At 41.8% G+C, this 15,988-nt stretch overlaps 1 protein-coding gene across 1 annotated transcript in view; it reads left to right on the top strand.

Annotated features, from left to right (window-relative positions):
* Positions 1-15,988, top strand: part of grk3 (G protein-coupled receptor kinase 3) — a 102,028-nt gene that overhangs the window by 71,590 nt on the left and 14,450 nt on the right. The window contains exons 13-14 of the mRNA XM_033646570.2: positions 154-261; positions 11,439-11,505. Coding sequence (XP_033502461.1) covers positions 154-261; positions 11,439-11,505 — 175 coding nt within the window. The remainder of the gene's footprint in view (positions 1-153; positions 262-11,438; positions 11,506-15,988) is intronic.

Here is a 15,988-nt window from a genome sequence, read left to right as displayed (position 1 = left end):
ATAAATATGTCATTATTTTGAGAGGGGTTATAAGTGTAATGGCCAACAAGATGTTTTTTCTTCATCATAAAGCTAAGTTGTCATTTAATTTTTTCTTTAATGGCTTCTATAAGTGTGTGTCTGACATGAAGCTGTGCTGTGTGTTTGTCACAGGGGCACTCATGGCTACATGGCTCCGGAGGTTCTTCAGAAGGGGACGGCGTACGACAGCAGCGCCGACTGGTTCTCTTTAGGCTGCATGCTCTTCAAACTCCTCCGAGGGTAACCACTCCAGCTATCTCATCCTCTTCTCCTTTTTCCTGTGCTCTTCACTTCCTGTCTGCTTTCAAACCCTCTTCAGAGTTAAATCTCTTTGAATCAGCTCTCCACCTTCTCCACCGTTTGGTGTGTGTTTGATCTTGTTTGTGCGCGAGCCTGTGTGTGTGTGTTTGTTTGATCTGGAGTGTGTAAATGCCAGAGGTCCGGGCCCAGTAGGTCAGGAATCGAGAGAGAAGAGTGTGTGTGACGTGTCCTTCCATTGATGTTTGGATCGGTGTGTTTGAACACTTTAAAGAGGAAGAGCGTGTCGGTCTTTGGTGAAAGGTTGGCTGCGGCAGAGACGGACGGACATGTTTTAACACTCAGGTCCAAAATTATGAATCCCAAAGCTAATTTTAGTTTCATTAATTCTGTTATAAACAGTTAAATATATTTTTTCTTGCAGGAAAATAAGGTTTTAGCTCACACTCAGGACTATTCCAGCTGGAGCTGCCTTTCTTGATACAAGGTCGGAACACGTTCTCACCATAAACGAACCGCACCAGAGTTTGTTTGTAACCAGACTGAGAACACCTCTTCAAGAAGGTCTCGGTCCGGTTGTTTTGGTGCGCACCTGAGTGTGATTGCTGTGTTCACACCTGCAGTTTCAAGTTAATTATTCTCCTAACTACAGACAACATCCCACCTGTCACTGTCAGGCGTATTTCTTCCATGCACCCCACATATGCAAGTAGGGCATTGTTGTGAGATACTTCACTCGGTTATCAGAGAACAAGGGTTACCCTGGTAACTTAAACCTCGCTGGGTATCTCACTATGGGAGATGTGGCATGCTCCTGAATTGCAAGCCCTGAAGCCCATAACACCTCGACCCACACTGGTCAACACCACAAGCCCTCCCCTTGGGCTAGCACACAGGCAGGCTATACACAGTTAACATGAACCCACACTCAGGGCCGAGTGCGCCAGTGAAGGTGATGGTGATCGGTCACGCCTGAAGGCATTCCCATAGTGAGATACCTCAGAGAACCGGGGTTATCATGGTAACCTGAAGTTTCCATCTGCAGGCTGCACACAGTCACTTCACTGACAAGAAACACGTCCTCCACAAACTGTTAGGTTTACACAAACAGTACACCGTGTTATGAGACATGTTGGTTCAAGTTGTCTTTAATTACTTTATCACAATATAAACAGTTGTGTTGTGACAGTATACAAAGTCATGGTTTGGTTCATACCCTTGTTTAAGAGTCATGGTTTGGTGTCAGTTTGGTACTACGGGGGAAAACACATGCTGAAGGATGTGTTTCTTTTTATTTATTTTGAACAGACAGTAGTGCAGGTGTCAGAGACAGACAGAATCCTCCTGCTGGGGACTGAGGGAACATTTTGCCCGCCGGCAGCTTTGGTACAAATAAGGAACATTTCAAACACTGAACAAACAGTTTCCCAAAAGACAACAGGTCACAACATGCTATAAAACTAGAAGCATCTTCTATGATATGAAAGTGAAAACACAAAATACATAGAATAATAAAAAATATAAGTTGCGCATTAGAGGAAGTAAAAGTGTCACAGTTAGTTCCTCCGTGGCCACATTCAAAGCACCCAAACATACATCATCCCTGCAATCGGCACATCTGGGTCATGCAGCTGAATGTGCGTTAGCGTGTTGCTACCATCAGCAAATGTTGGTGTGCAGCAGTTACAGACGCAAGACCCTCTTTTACCCAGAACCAGACTCAGGACAATGGGAGATAGGGCCTTCGGTGCTGCTGCCCCCCGTCTGTGGAATGCCCTCCCTGACACCTTGAAGGCACCACAATCCACTGACTGTTTTAAAAAAGATCTTAAGACATTTCTTTTTAGCAAAGCTTTTGGTCCCCCTTAGATGTTTTTGTTTTTAAACCTTTTAAATAACTGCTCATCTTGTTTTTATTCCCTTCCATTCCCTTTTTTATTATTATTATTTGTTATCGTTCTTTGTTTTTAACCTGTAGCACTTTGAGATCTTTTGATGAAAAGGGCATTATAAATAAACTGTATTATTATTATTATTATTTTTCAATAGTGGACTACACCTTGATGTCGATTAAATTTCTTTTAGAAATACCAAACAGGATGCTCCACACCATCATCCCCTTCTGGATGGAGGACAGCACCCACTCCTGCGTCAGTGGCATCAAGAGAGTTTAAACAGGCAGTCAAAGGCAGGTGCAGCAGGTATGGAGGCGTCAGTCAAAGCTTTAACACACCCAGATGCCTTCTTGTAAATAGTGGTACCTAGACCAGCGAAAGCATTTTGGAACTTAACAAATCAGAGCCGCGGCAGCAGAAAAGTTTTTTCAGAAATGTCTTTAATAACCCGCCATCCCCCCAAATATGGGACAGTGCAGTGCTTGCATCATCGCAGAGACCTCTCTGTCAGTTTGCCCTCAGCTTCAGCATTCTTTGTCTCTGTTGTTAAATGAAACCACTATTAAAACATCTTAATCCAGGCAGTTTGATGTAGGCAGTAACCCACCGTTAAGTTTAACAACAAGTAAGAAAACAACACCGCCTCCCTCCACCTTTCTGCCAGATTTGGATTCACCAACTGCCTGGTGTGAGCAGAGAGAGACGCCGGAATTTGTTCGTACCTGCGCAAAGATCAGAGCTACTAACAGGTTGATGAATGCAGAAATACACGCAAATTCGTTCAGCTCACGTTTCATGAATAAGACCCAGTGTATTCAGCATGCGGCTGCGTGCACCGGCCCGTGACGGTACGGTATGAACCTCTAAATTCAAATTTGTGTAAAGCAGCCTATACAGCGTCTTATGATCTTTACAGTGTGTCTCCAAGTATTCCCAGGGAGGTGAAGCTGAGGTCTGTAGACTGCAGAGTTTGAGTCATGTGAGGTCAGCACTCCTGATAGAGCTCTAGTGCATCTTTGGAGTTACTGCTGGAAAATGAACCTTTATCCAGACAACTCAACGAGCATCTGCAGAATTAATTCCGTCTTCAGAACAGCCCTCTTTCCTTTTTGCTCTCCTGAAATAAGCTCTCTGTTTGCCTCCATAAAGTTCAGACTTGGATTTATTGATCGACATCCTTCCGGTCTCCAGCAGTGGATTTTGATGTCGTTTGGCTCCGGCTGAACAATTAGACTCATTGAAGATGTAGTTTGGAAGCTGCTACTCTCCCATTAAGCCTGCCAGTTGTCATTTGATCACCCTCACTAAGTGGAGTACAGCGCTCTTTGCATCTTGGACGGAGATGCCGTTCTGTCTCGTAAATATGTTTGCTTGATATGTTGGCTTCAGATGCAGAGAGCTTACTCGAGGGCTGCCTGCTGGATCAGGATGTGTTTGTCTGAAAATCTCTCCAGCTTGAATTCTTTCATCCCCCTTTAAATTGTCCAATTGAGCCGCTCTGCTGCTTCTTCAGCATTCAGAGGAACAAACTGCTCCTTAACAGCTTCACTTAAACTCTTCTGACTTAATGAAAAACTGGAAAATATTCTTTATCGTTCGTAATTGTAGTTGGAAGGAGTGTCAGTGGAAACAAAGACTGTCAGAATTTAATCAGTCTTGTTTTATTAGTTAAAAATAATTCACATATTTCTGGTTTATATGGTTGTTTCCAAAAAGGTTAGTAGGATGGTTAATGTCTCTGCGCCATCAATAGCTGTGCAGGAATTTCTTCTAATTTGGCACAAATGTCCTCCCGTGTTTAACGATAATCTGATTAGATTTTGGAGGTCGAAGGTCAAGATCACTATGACTTTGTCTGTGTCATTCTTGTGAACACAATATTTCAAGAATGTGTTGTGGGAGGTTTTTGGGTGGTAATTAAGCACAAATGTCCACTTGGACTCAACGATGAACCGAATTCAATTTGGTGGATAAAGGTCAATGTCACTTTGACCTAGCCCATGGCATTTTAACGAACACAGTATCTCAAGAAAACCGTAAAGGATTTTGTTTTAATTTGGCACAAACATCCACTTGACTCAAAGATAAATTGATTAGATTTTAGTAGTTGAACGTCAAGGTCACTGTGACCTCATCTTTGTCATTGTTGTAAATACAGTATTTCAAGAATGCATTGAGGTTTGAGGAGTTTTGTTTTTGTTTTTTTATTTGGCACAAATGTACACCTGGACTCTATGATGAAATGATGACATTTTGGTTGTCAGAAGTGAAGGTCACTGTGACCTTGTCTGTTTTCATGATATCTCATAAGAAGAACATCTTATGGGAATTTCTGCAAATTTGGCACAAATGTCCATGTTGAGTCAAAGATGAACTGATATGATTTTGCTGGTCAAACGTTAAGGTCACTGTGACCTTGCATCTGTCTCATTCACTTAAACAAAATATCTCAAGAAAGCCTTGAGGGAATTTCCTCAAATTTGGCACAAACGTCCAATTGGACTCAAGAATTAGAATGTGGCACTGTGACTTCACAAAACATGTTTTTGGCGATAATTCAATAATTTATACACTAATTATGACAAAATCCCACGCAAACAACTTCACTGTGACATCATAATGTTCTGCAGAAACACTTTCCTGGCCATTACTCAATGTCTTAACTCAGGAGCAGAAGGGGAGACATTTGGTCAGATACTGAATTGGTGACACTAATCTTGGGTGTACATCTTGACACTGTGCTGTTTGTATAGATCTGCTGTGCTGCCGGGGGGAAGATGTGTGAAGTGTAGATGCAAACTGTAACTGCAACTTGGCAGGTTCATGGACAGTTGGCAATTCTTGAATGTATTTGAGTTCAGAATATTTGAGCCATTCACACTGAGAATTGCTTAGATTTTCTCAATGATGTGAATACTGACTATAATCATCTTTACATCGAGAGAAAATGATTTAACTAGACAGGACTTTAATGCCCATAACACTTTTTATTTTCCTTTCATGTACCGAATCTGGGGGCCTTCTACCTTTTTGGAGAGTGCCACAGAATGAAGGATCCTGATTGAAAAACTTTTTAAATCCCTTTTTAAAGACTTAAAGTTCCTCTTTTCTCTTAGCTACACAACTCGTCTTATATTGCTTGTTTCAACCTGATAAATGTCATCTGTTCACGAGGAGGTGCCAGTGTGTGAGATGTGATCATTGGCATGATCAACATCCCCAAACTGTTTGCTTCGAGCCGTTCTGTCAGGAATCAGCAGTTGTAACAGAGGATGTTCACTTCTGGAGAATGCTGAGGCACTTTGCCTCACAGTCAATAAGTTGTAAAGTTCTCATGCCAAAATTCTCATGCCAATTAAAAAAATAAAGACCCCTTTCCAAAACTCTAAACAGGGTTTAAGGCAATGACGTCCGTGGTACGGGTAGGCAACATGTTTAGAGTCTTCATCAGGGTGTACACTAATAAAGAATGAAGGGTCTTCATGGACTTTCCTACAGAGTAAGCTGGCCAGTCGTTTTGCCCTATCTGTGAAGAGCACCTGATTTTTTAGTCACTTACCTGACGTCTTGACCCAATGCAGCACTTCCTATTGTTTCTTAAAGGGACATTGTGTAACATTTTCAGTTGTTTATTGACAAAAATTGATGTCTGCATTCATAAATATGTCATCACTGGTGTATTATTACCTCCACCAATAATCTGACTTATTCTCGTAAAAGGAGAATTTCGGATTTGTTTGTACATTGTGCGGGTAAGTCGTCTGTGGGTTTTCCATTACGTTTCGCCATCTTTAGAATACACCCGCCAGCAAGGGACATACAGCACCGCCTTCGGCGTTTTCGTTCAGAGCCAGGCCAGCACTGCGTGACTGAGGAACCGAAGAAGAGGAGCAAGAGGCGCTTCGCTACTACCCTGGCAAATTTGAAACAAAGTCCCACTCTTTGAGCATAATGCAGGATCATGCATATGCAGCATCATGGGAGACGGAAAGCGCAAAAGGGAATAGAAAAGGCAGTGTGACCGGCGAATTAAAAAAATGAAGGCCCACATCGGGGTAGCCTTTCCCAGGTAGAGAGAGCTGCTGAGGGAGAATGGTAATGCAATCACAGGCCAGCGCCACTGTTAGCAGCCAGTCGCTAACAGCCTCATCCCTCTCCTCGCATCACTGCGCCGCTGTTAGCTGTTAGCTGCTAGCTGCTAGCCGCTGTTAGCCACTGTTAGCCTCTGTTAGCGCTGGCCTGTGATTGTATTACCTTTCTCCTTCAGCAGCTCTCTCCACCTGGGAAAGGCAACCCCAATGCTGACCCTTGTTTTTTTAATTCGCCGGTCACGCTGCCTTTTTGATTCCCTTTTGCACTTTCTTGGCGACGAGGATTCCGTCTCCCGTGATGCTGCATAATACATGATCCTGCATTATGCTCAAAGAGTGGGACTTTGTTATGCGGCAGTAGTGCCGCTGGCCACTAACAGCTGTTAGCGGCGCAGTAATGCAAGGAGAGGGATGAGGTGTGTGAGGTTGAGCCACTTGTCAGTTGTCAAAGGACAAGACGTGATTGGTTTGTTTCAATTTACATCCGCCCCAACAGTCCTACGTTGTAAACACAGCCAGCATGGTGAGGAGGGGGTTTGTTAACTCGCGTCGCATGTGTCTGTGTAGGAGCCTGAATACTCCATGTAGTATCGGATGACATGGTTTCATCAGTGTTATCATAGCTTTTTGGTACACAGCGGCTACAGTTGTTGCAATACGTGTTTGAAACAGTGAGGCGCTAGAGTGCGCCATCTGTTTGAATACAATATATGATTTCAACGTTAGATGGGAGAAATTCCTACACACTGTGGCTTTAAAAAAATATTAGTGCTGGAACCAGTATGGGTATTTTTTGTTTTGTTTTGTAAAGACTTGGGTGGTTCCTCATGGGTCATGTTACACAGTCAAATAGACACGGGTGTGTAGGCTCATTGTGGGAGATGTAATGGTTCTTACCACAGAATGGTTTAATAGACGAACACAATTAAGTCACACAAAACAATAAGTACTTGTAAATATTGCACAAGCACTGACACCTTTGGGGAAACTACAGTCTGTGATCTACAAGCACAGCAAAACTGAAGACGCAAACAAACTGCTATCGTATTTTGCCAGTTAGTCACGACAGAAACAGAAACGACTGATTGTAAAGTGATGATTCAAATCAGGTCGATGTCACAGAAAATGACAGTGAACACTGACACTTAGTTACTGATTCGGCTGCAGCGTAGTGGCTGTGAAAGGAAGCAGCGTCTGTGAGGTTAAAGTGTCGACTCACAGTGTTAATTGGAGGACGATTACATGCAGGTTGAATGAACAGTGCAGGAAGTGTAGCCACATCACCGCCATCATGCATGAACAGTCTCAACCCTCCTCAAATCTCCGAGTCAGCACGCCAACGTGCAGGTGAATAATTAGAGGAAGAGTTAAGATCTGGGTCGTCTCAAATGACCATGTCTTAATTTATGGTGCCAGAATATTTATGAGCACGCTGCTTCAGTTTGAGCCAGTGATGTTAAAGTGTGTGAGGTGTGATTGTCAGTGTGTGTCTGAGTTATTCTTGGTTTTTCTTGTTCTCCTTCTCTTTGTGCCCTCCTTCACCTCTCCTCCTCCTCCCTTCTGTTTACAAATGGTGGAATGTAACCCAAGTACATTTACTCAAGTACTATACAAGTACATATTTAAGCTACTTGTGCTTTATTTGAATCTTTTCTTTTGATGCCACTTTGTGCTTCTGCTGCACTACATTTATCTGACAGCTTTACTTACTTAATAAATAAAACAAACAACAAAACAAATGAGGGGTTTATAAAATAGTGTATTTTCTTATAAATTAAAAACAAAGCTGAAACAATTAGCTGATTGATTGATTTTTTTTTTAAAACAATCTTTTTTATTTTTTAACGTTTTTTTTTTTCTTGTAACATTAAATGCGAACAGTAACATTTCAACAGTCAAAATAAGTACAATATCCCCAACCCTGGCAAGAACAAAATAAGTAATTAAAATCATAAAAATAAAAGTACGTAAATAAATAAAATGAATAATAACATCAGATTATAATCACAGCAGTACATCATTTGCAGAAAGCTTCAAATTATTCAAAATCCTGAGTTTCCATAAAGTCCATATAAGGGCTCAACAAACTAACAAAGTTCTTGTCCTTCTTTTAAGTGATTATACTTACGTACTTTTACTGAAGGAACTTTATTAATGCAGGACTTTTACTTGGAACAAAGTATTTTTATAGTGTGGTTAGTCTCGCCACCAGACAATCAGAGATCTCCGCCTTCTGATAGTCTGGGGACACTCCTTTCTAAAGTGTGTTTAACACACCGGAGAAAACGACCGGCAACAAAGCAACGCCTCTTGCATTTTTGAAAAGGACGCGCCCTCCCGGAAATGTGCGCTCCCCCTTTTCTCGTCTGCAAGGAAGCAAACACACAGAGAGCTTGAAAATGGGTGCCGAGAGATTTAACTCCGTTTTATCAAACATGTGCTCAGTCCACAAGATTGTGGAAATGAAGGACTTACAGCGACTTTGTTTAAAACTTTTTACGCAGTCGGACTATGTTTACGAGCACAAGAGTTCAGCGAGCCACCGAAGGACCGCCCTGCAGATTTACTACTGGTTCTGCAACGTAGGGAGTTTTTTTAAACTCTGAAATTGTATCCGCCCATCTAAACACAAAATCAGGGAGAAAGACATCAGTCTTTAGTTAAGCAAAGCGTCTAAAGACTGACTTGTGAGTCTACAGTGTGGTATTTGTACTTTTATTTCACCAAAGCAGCCCCTCCAGTATGCTACTACGTCAAGATCGTAACAATTAACGCAAATTTAAACACTCCTTGTGAATGTTTGCGACTTTACAGCTTTGTCCAATCACCCCGACTTTTTCATAAATTCGACCAATCATCGTGGTTTCCCGTGAGTTTCACAAATCATAGCAGTCTCCAACATAATGTCACCAAACTAACTTCCTTGTTTCCAGTTGTGTAGATGACATGTGACAAACGTATTACATTTGCCAACAAAAATTACACCTAAAGACTAAGAGTGAGTCAGTGCATCATTATGTGTATCTGTTGAACCAAATAAATCCTCTGTATCCACATCTGTACTCAGAATGGGCGGAGTTTAAACCAGAAGCAGGTGGGACGTAACAGGAAGTTGTTATTTAGGCCTGAAATTGATATGGGGTGATCAGAAGTTGCTGTATTTATTATTTATTAAAAATATGTAAATAGCCTCAGGACTGAGCTTTAGATCATTTTTGATCACAGGATAAAGAGCTGAACACAAGTACGGATATTAACATATTTTACCTGGATGATAATCCGACTTGTAAAAAGTACAACAAGCATTTAGCTCAACCCTAATAAAGCCTCTGTAAGGCAGTTCTCTGAAATGAAAGCACGTGGGGGATGGGGGTAGACTGTTTGCACCTTGTGCAACATTGTGGTAGAACACAAACAAAAGTAGTTGATTGACAAACACATTTTTCTCCTGAAAAACACACCCTGAGAATGGCTTCAAGCTGTTGACAGCAGACAAATCACCAAGACAGAGGCTGTTGTATTCAAATCTACTGCAGGTGCAGAAAGAGTCAAGGTGAGTTAAATTAAATAGGCAGGTTAGTGAAAACGTTAGTGTGGTAAAAGTCACATAGAACAGTTTTTTTTTTTTTTTTTTTTGTTTTTTTTTACTCTCACTGAAACAAGCTGCCTTTTTTTATTTTTAATGAATGATTAAGAAATTCCTGATTCCTGCAGGTTCATTGCACAAAACACCGAACAACATCCCTTTTTTATTTTTTTTAATTTATTGTCTATTGTCTATCATTATTATTATTATTATTATTAATATATTATTATTATAACAAGGTGACAACAGAACAAGTTGAGACAAGTACAGGGACGTATAAACAACCAAAAGAGAATCTATAGAATAAGATGGAGACTTACAATAAAAGTAAAAGAGGACAAGGTAAACTAATAAGAAAACAATAGGGATGCACCGAATATTGCAAAAAAAACACACATTCGGTATTCAGTGGAATAAGTTAAAAGCAAGGCCGAATAATAGCGGCGTGTTTTGATAACGCAATCAAACAGCGTGCCGTGACGGGCGGAGTAAAATGTCGGCAGTGTGGCGATCCGTCCGTCACCACACTCGCATTTACGACTAAAAATAGTTTTGAGCGAGCAAAATAGGCTTAAATCATTCAGCACGCTGTGCGAGCAGCCTACAGATTTCAACCAGCAGCAGAAACGAAAGGCGAATCCCATCGGTTGTGGGTTGAACGGGGGTCACAGACATAGACAGTAATGTATTCCTGTCAAATACGGCGGCCATCGGCTTACTGGCGATGGAGAAGTCGGTTCCAATAATATCCTCTTCTTGGCGTCATGACTGCCCAGAAGTACCTGAACAGCCGAGCCAGCCGAACACAAGTATGTGACAGAGGAGAAACGAGCCGTTCACGGTCCACAAACCTCACCGCACTTTAGGGTCTGTTCTTTACTTATGAAGGGACTGTTCATTACTTGTCAGGGGAGGAGGGTGGATGGTTGATTCTTATTTTATTTATTTATTTTATTTTGACCCCCCCTATGTTAATCACTTATTGATGCTGTTTTTGAAGTATGAATAAGTCAATAAGTAATTTATTCCATTGAAATATTATTGATGTATTATAGAAAAGTGATTTATCTTTTTATAAATGACAAAAGGCACATCTGCCTCATTTTCGCTGTGGTATCGTGATGCTACTCAGAACCATGATATTTTCATTGGTATCGTACAGTGGGTCCCAATATTGGTACCGTGACAACACTAATCTGGAGGGGGTTCATCTGCAAAAACTAATGAAAAACTAAACAACAATATTCGGTATTCGGCCAAGCGTTTAATATTATTTGGCTTCGGCTTCGGCCACAAATTTTGATTTTGGTGCATCCCTAGAAAACAAACAAAAAAAGAGAGCAATAAAGAATACAACACAGGTAAAAAAAAAAAAAAAAATCCCCACCTGCTCCCACATTTCACTGCAGAAAAATGCCTAAAAACGTTTTAAAATATGTCTCAGTTTTTTAGAAAAGCTGCCGTGAAATCAAACATTTCAAGCGCAGAACCCTCCAAAGAGCCTGTGAAATCCTCAAAGTATCTGAGTACTTCCTCAAACATTTGTTTTCTCATCATCTGTCTGTCTGTCTCTTCTCTCCCGCTCAGGCACAGTCCCTTCAGACAGCACAAGACCAAAGACAAACATGAGATTGACCGCATGACGCTCACCATGGTAAGACACATGTACATGTTTCCTAGAGCTCTGCGCGGTGACAAAAGGTGCACATGATGGCGGATGCACATATTACAAGGAGTCTTTGTGTCAACACACACAGTGGAGCACATAGGAGTCTTTATTTAACCCTGAACACATGGGTTTGGCCCGTGTTTACCTTACAGTAATACCAACTGCACACAGATGTGTATATCCCTATGCACACGGTGCTGCATGTGAACACACACCTGATGCACGCCAAGTCAGAAGAGTCAGATGTACCTGTGTGAAATGTGCCGACAGCGTGTCTCCGAGCTGACAGAGATAAATGTCTTTGTTTTTTGGTCATCTTTTAGTCTCTGCGCCTGCTGCCATCCAACACTCAGCTGTGTGTTTACTTTGCTGTGTCATGGGAAGACGCAGGAGATGAGGCATATGACAGAAACCCGGCTTAGATAAACTGAGCGAGCAGCCAAGCTGGAAAGTTAAAGTACACCCCTCCCCCCCACCTGGGTCAAATGGATTTATAGCCACATCCAGTGCAGGTTTACTCAGAGAGTTGAGGATCTGTGGTTAAAGAGAAATAAAGAAATAAGGAAGCTGAGAAATGCAGAAGGCATTTCAGTTTCATCTGCTTTAAATCTGTGTATTTTTAATTAAATTTAAAGCCCCTCCCACTCAAAATATGTTGAGCTTCACTGCACAGAATGATTTTGTTCAGTTTGTTTCCACATTCATCAGGTGGAAAGTTTCCCTGAGCTCACCTTAAGGCTGTTTTCAGACCTAGAGTCGTCTCCTTTGGTCTGAATCAGGGACTCATGTCGTTCCAAAGTTGTATAATTGCCTAGAGTTGGTTCGTGTTCTCACGGCAGCATTTACAAGAGGACCAGATCAAATGCCTTGTGTGAGAAAGCTGCTCTTGATTGGTCAGAATTTCCATGTGGGAAAAATCCAGGAAGTAAAGCAAACGTTGAAGAAGAGTACACTTGCAAGATAAATGTGACACTTTCTAATGTCACAATGGAGGGACAACTACGCAGGTTGATTTTAGCGCTGCTCATCGTGGACTATATTGCTGTCATTGTTCATTTTAGTCAAAGCATACAGTTTGAAAACGAGGCGCGGCTCCAACTAGAAAACAATGTTTTGATGCATTGGATGTGCTGAATGTGCATATTAAGGCAGTACAGGAGGAGGTGCACATTAATAATCCTCCAGGACTGTAACATGCTCATGTTTAACCCAAACAGTGTGTCATGTGACTGCAGTTGCTTCACATCCAGGTCGGAACATGTATATGGTTAATACATGTAGGCCATAGGTTGGTACATATCATGGATTTATACATTAAATAACAACCTCAGCTGTGATTTCTTTCTGTACTCCATTTTCTGATTTCCTTTGATGCCACTTTTTCGGCTTTCAAACAGAATGAGTTGGTCGTATTGGACCTGGGATGTCTGTGTTTCCGTTACTAGCTCAGAGAAGTTCCTCTTCTCAGTCGTATTACTTCTCTCCATGTCGTAAACTTCAAGGACGAGGCCTGTAAACCCAGAATATATCAGGGCAGGATGTTTTTAGCCGCCGTATTTATCAGCAGTCAAGTTTCATGAATCACATGCGAACCCTAACGTAAGATGATTTCTGTGCTTGGATCTCGGCTGGTTTGTGAAATAGATTGATAACTGTTGTGTCTAGCTGTTAAACTTTTGAAACAGAGAGTAGATTTTTCATGATGGAAGAGAAGTAGATTGATTTTTGTGGAAGTAATAAGTAGAGAGAGATTTTTTGAGAGATATGATGGTAAAGTATCATGTTTTCAGAGCTGCAAATAATCATATTTGCAGTTTTCTAAGCAAAAATGCCAAACTTCTGCTTGGTTTAACTTCTCAAACGTGAGGATTTGAACCTTTTTTTTGTCTCACTTGATAATAATAAACTGAATCTCTTTTCTTTCTGACTGAACGTACAAGTTCCAGAAGGTGGCATCATCAGGTTTTTAAAGCTCAGGTAATATTTAGATGCTCTGTCCCACTGGCACGTTTCAGTCTGCGCCAAAAAAAAGTCTTGAGGCTGGATATTAGATAATCCAACCCTCCTGACCCTGCGTTTCGAAAGGTCTGAGACACAATGCTGAGTGGAAATGACGCGGTGTATTGAGTGTGTCATTGTCCGTTAGAGGAATACACTGCCGAGCCGTTTGATGTCATGGGTCAGATTCAGCAAACACTCCAGATGAATGGTGTCCATTGAGCCCACCCAGTCACATATCTGCTCTCACCCACTCCTTCTTTTCTCCTCCTCCTCCTCTTCACATCCAAGCCAGAGCCCTGCAAAGGCGACCTGTTGTGTTTGAGCACAGACAAGTTTACAGTGACAAACTGTGGAGTGAATTTTTTTCTGCGGCGCAGCTTCAGCTCCTCTTCGCTCTGTCCGTGCCAGCGGCAGCAGCAGTTGTCCATCACGGTGGAACGCGTCCAAATCTCTGTGTCCGTTTATGTGTTTTGTCGGGACATGAAGCAGTGGAGACACACACACACACACACACACACAAATAGAGACGCTGTTTGGCTAAGCAGGACCTTTAAACAGAGAAAGTATGATCTTTCATATCACAATAAATCCAGATTAGGATTTTAATCCAGCCACTTAATCTGGTTTATCCCCTTAATCCTTGTCTGTGCGTGTGTGTGTGTGTGAGAGAGAGATAGAGATAGGGAGGGGGAAAGGCTGCGATTCAGCCCCGACCGGGCTAAAAATACTGCTCTATATGTCTTTGTGTTTATTAAACATGATGAATGGGCTCATTACATAAACACGGCAGTGAAGAACTGAGCAGCCAAGACAGGAAGAGATGGATGGAGGGAGGGAGGGATGGAGCAGATCCTGATAGCTGGCACTTCTGCACTCGGAAACGTCTCCACGAAGCAGAACGTAAAGCTCATTAGCAAGAAAATAAAAAGGCGGAGGCTGACCTGTGCTAAAGCAGAGGCTTTTAAACTGTGTGGCGAAAGTTTAAAGGGTTCTTTTTTTAAAACTGGATCCTATTTCCCATGTTTTTGTGTCTAAGTGACTAATGGGAGCAACAGTTTCTGAAACCGGGATATTTGCACTGTCATTGTACACCCGCTTAAAGTGTCAGAAACATTATGGAAAGGATCCCTACAGAGACAGACCTTTTTTAAAGAGCAAGATCCTTTTTGTTCAACCAGAAACAGCCCTGAAACCGCCATTGCCTAACACCAGACTCCATTCAAATAAACACTAATTTTAGCGTGTATAAAGCCATCTTATTTTCACATCTAACTGGGGGAATTGCGGGTTTATTTCAACCAAACGAAAGTTGGTGATTGTTGGAACAGTGGAAAGACAAACAAAGACAACTTTTGTGAGTTTTATTTTGTCTCTGTCGACTTTAAATAAAGTGTGTTTTACAACAATAAAATAGCTGATTATTTAAATGGAGTCTGGTGGGTTTGATGATAGCGATTACAGGGCTGTTTCTGGTTAAACAAAAAGGATCTTTCTCTTTAAGAACAAGGTCTATCTCTGTTGGGATCCTTTCCAGAAGTTGTCAGACTCCCATAATGACAATCTGGGCCTGTCAGTGGCAAAAACAAGCACTTGAAGACACCAATCAGACAGCATGTTGTAAAACATTTGGTGCACCATGTTACCCCTTGTTGTTGAAGCCTGTCTCGATTAGAGTGCTTTTGGCAGCTTGTTCCAGTGTTTCTTTAATTTTTGCTAGGTGTTACAAAGGTGTCACAAATCTGTACTCTAAAATCTGCATTAAAAAGCGGACAGGCAGAGGAGACTTGCTGAGCTCTTGATGAGGGTGAGAGGCTGTTCCCAAACCAAACATTGGTCACAGGGAAACTGAGGTCCGTTTGGGTGTGTGAGACCGTTGGACAGAGGAGAAATCACAAGGAGTACCACCAGCTGGTCCAAGAGCTTTGCCTGAACAATTGGCTCAGGGCTTGTTTTAGAACAAGTCATGGACAGTGTGACAATCTGCTGTCAATCGTCGTACCTGATGCAGATATGTCTTGCAGCTTGCCCAGAGCAACGTTGAAACAGAGCGAACATTAGCTTGACACAAACTATGTACGCTACCACTTGCTGTCATCGCCACCACAGAAGGGCTGCCTCTCAATTCATCTGATTGGTCAAGGGGAAGACTCACCATTGATGTTGGTGAAGATTCTCAGTCATCCAGGTCATGGTGATCTATATCGTAGACAACTGGACTTGCTTGAGTTTCTTGACGACGTCTCACCTCTCGTCCAAGAGGCTTCTTCAGTTTTAACCAAGTTAAAACTGATATAGCACTTAAGATCACCATTGACGTTGGACGCTTTTCCTGCTCTGAGTTAAAGTTTTTTCAACTCAAGGCGCCCGGAGCACTCTTGCAAAAACATTTGCATAGAGTGGAAAAGCGCAAGGTTCCTTAGCAAAACAAAAACAGCGAGCAAAATGTCTTACTCTCATTGAAAACCAC

This window comes from Epinephelus lanceolatus, chromosome 19, assembly GCF_041903045.1.
Source record: "Epinephelus lanceolatus isolate andai-2023 chromosome 19, ASM4190304v1, whole genome shotgun sequence".
Classification (NCBI taxonomy): Eukaryota; Metazoa; Chordata; class Actinopteri; order Perciformes; family Serranidae; genus Epinephelus; species Epinephelus lanceolatus.
Note: the sequence above shows the minus strand (reverse complement) of the source record. Positions and strands in the feature narration are given on the sequence as shown.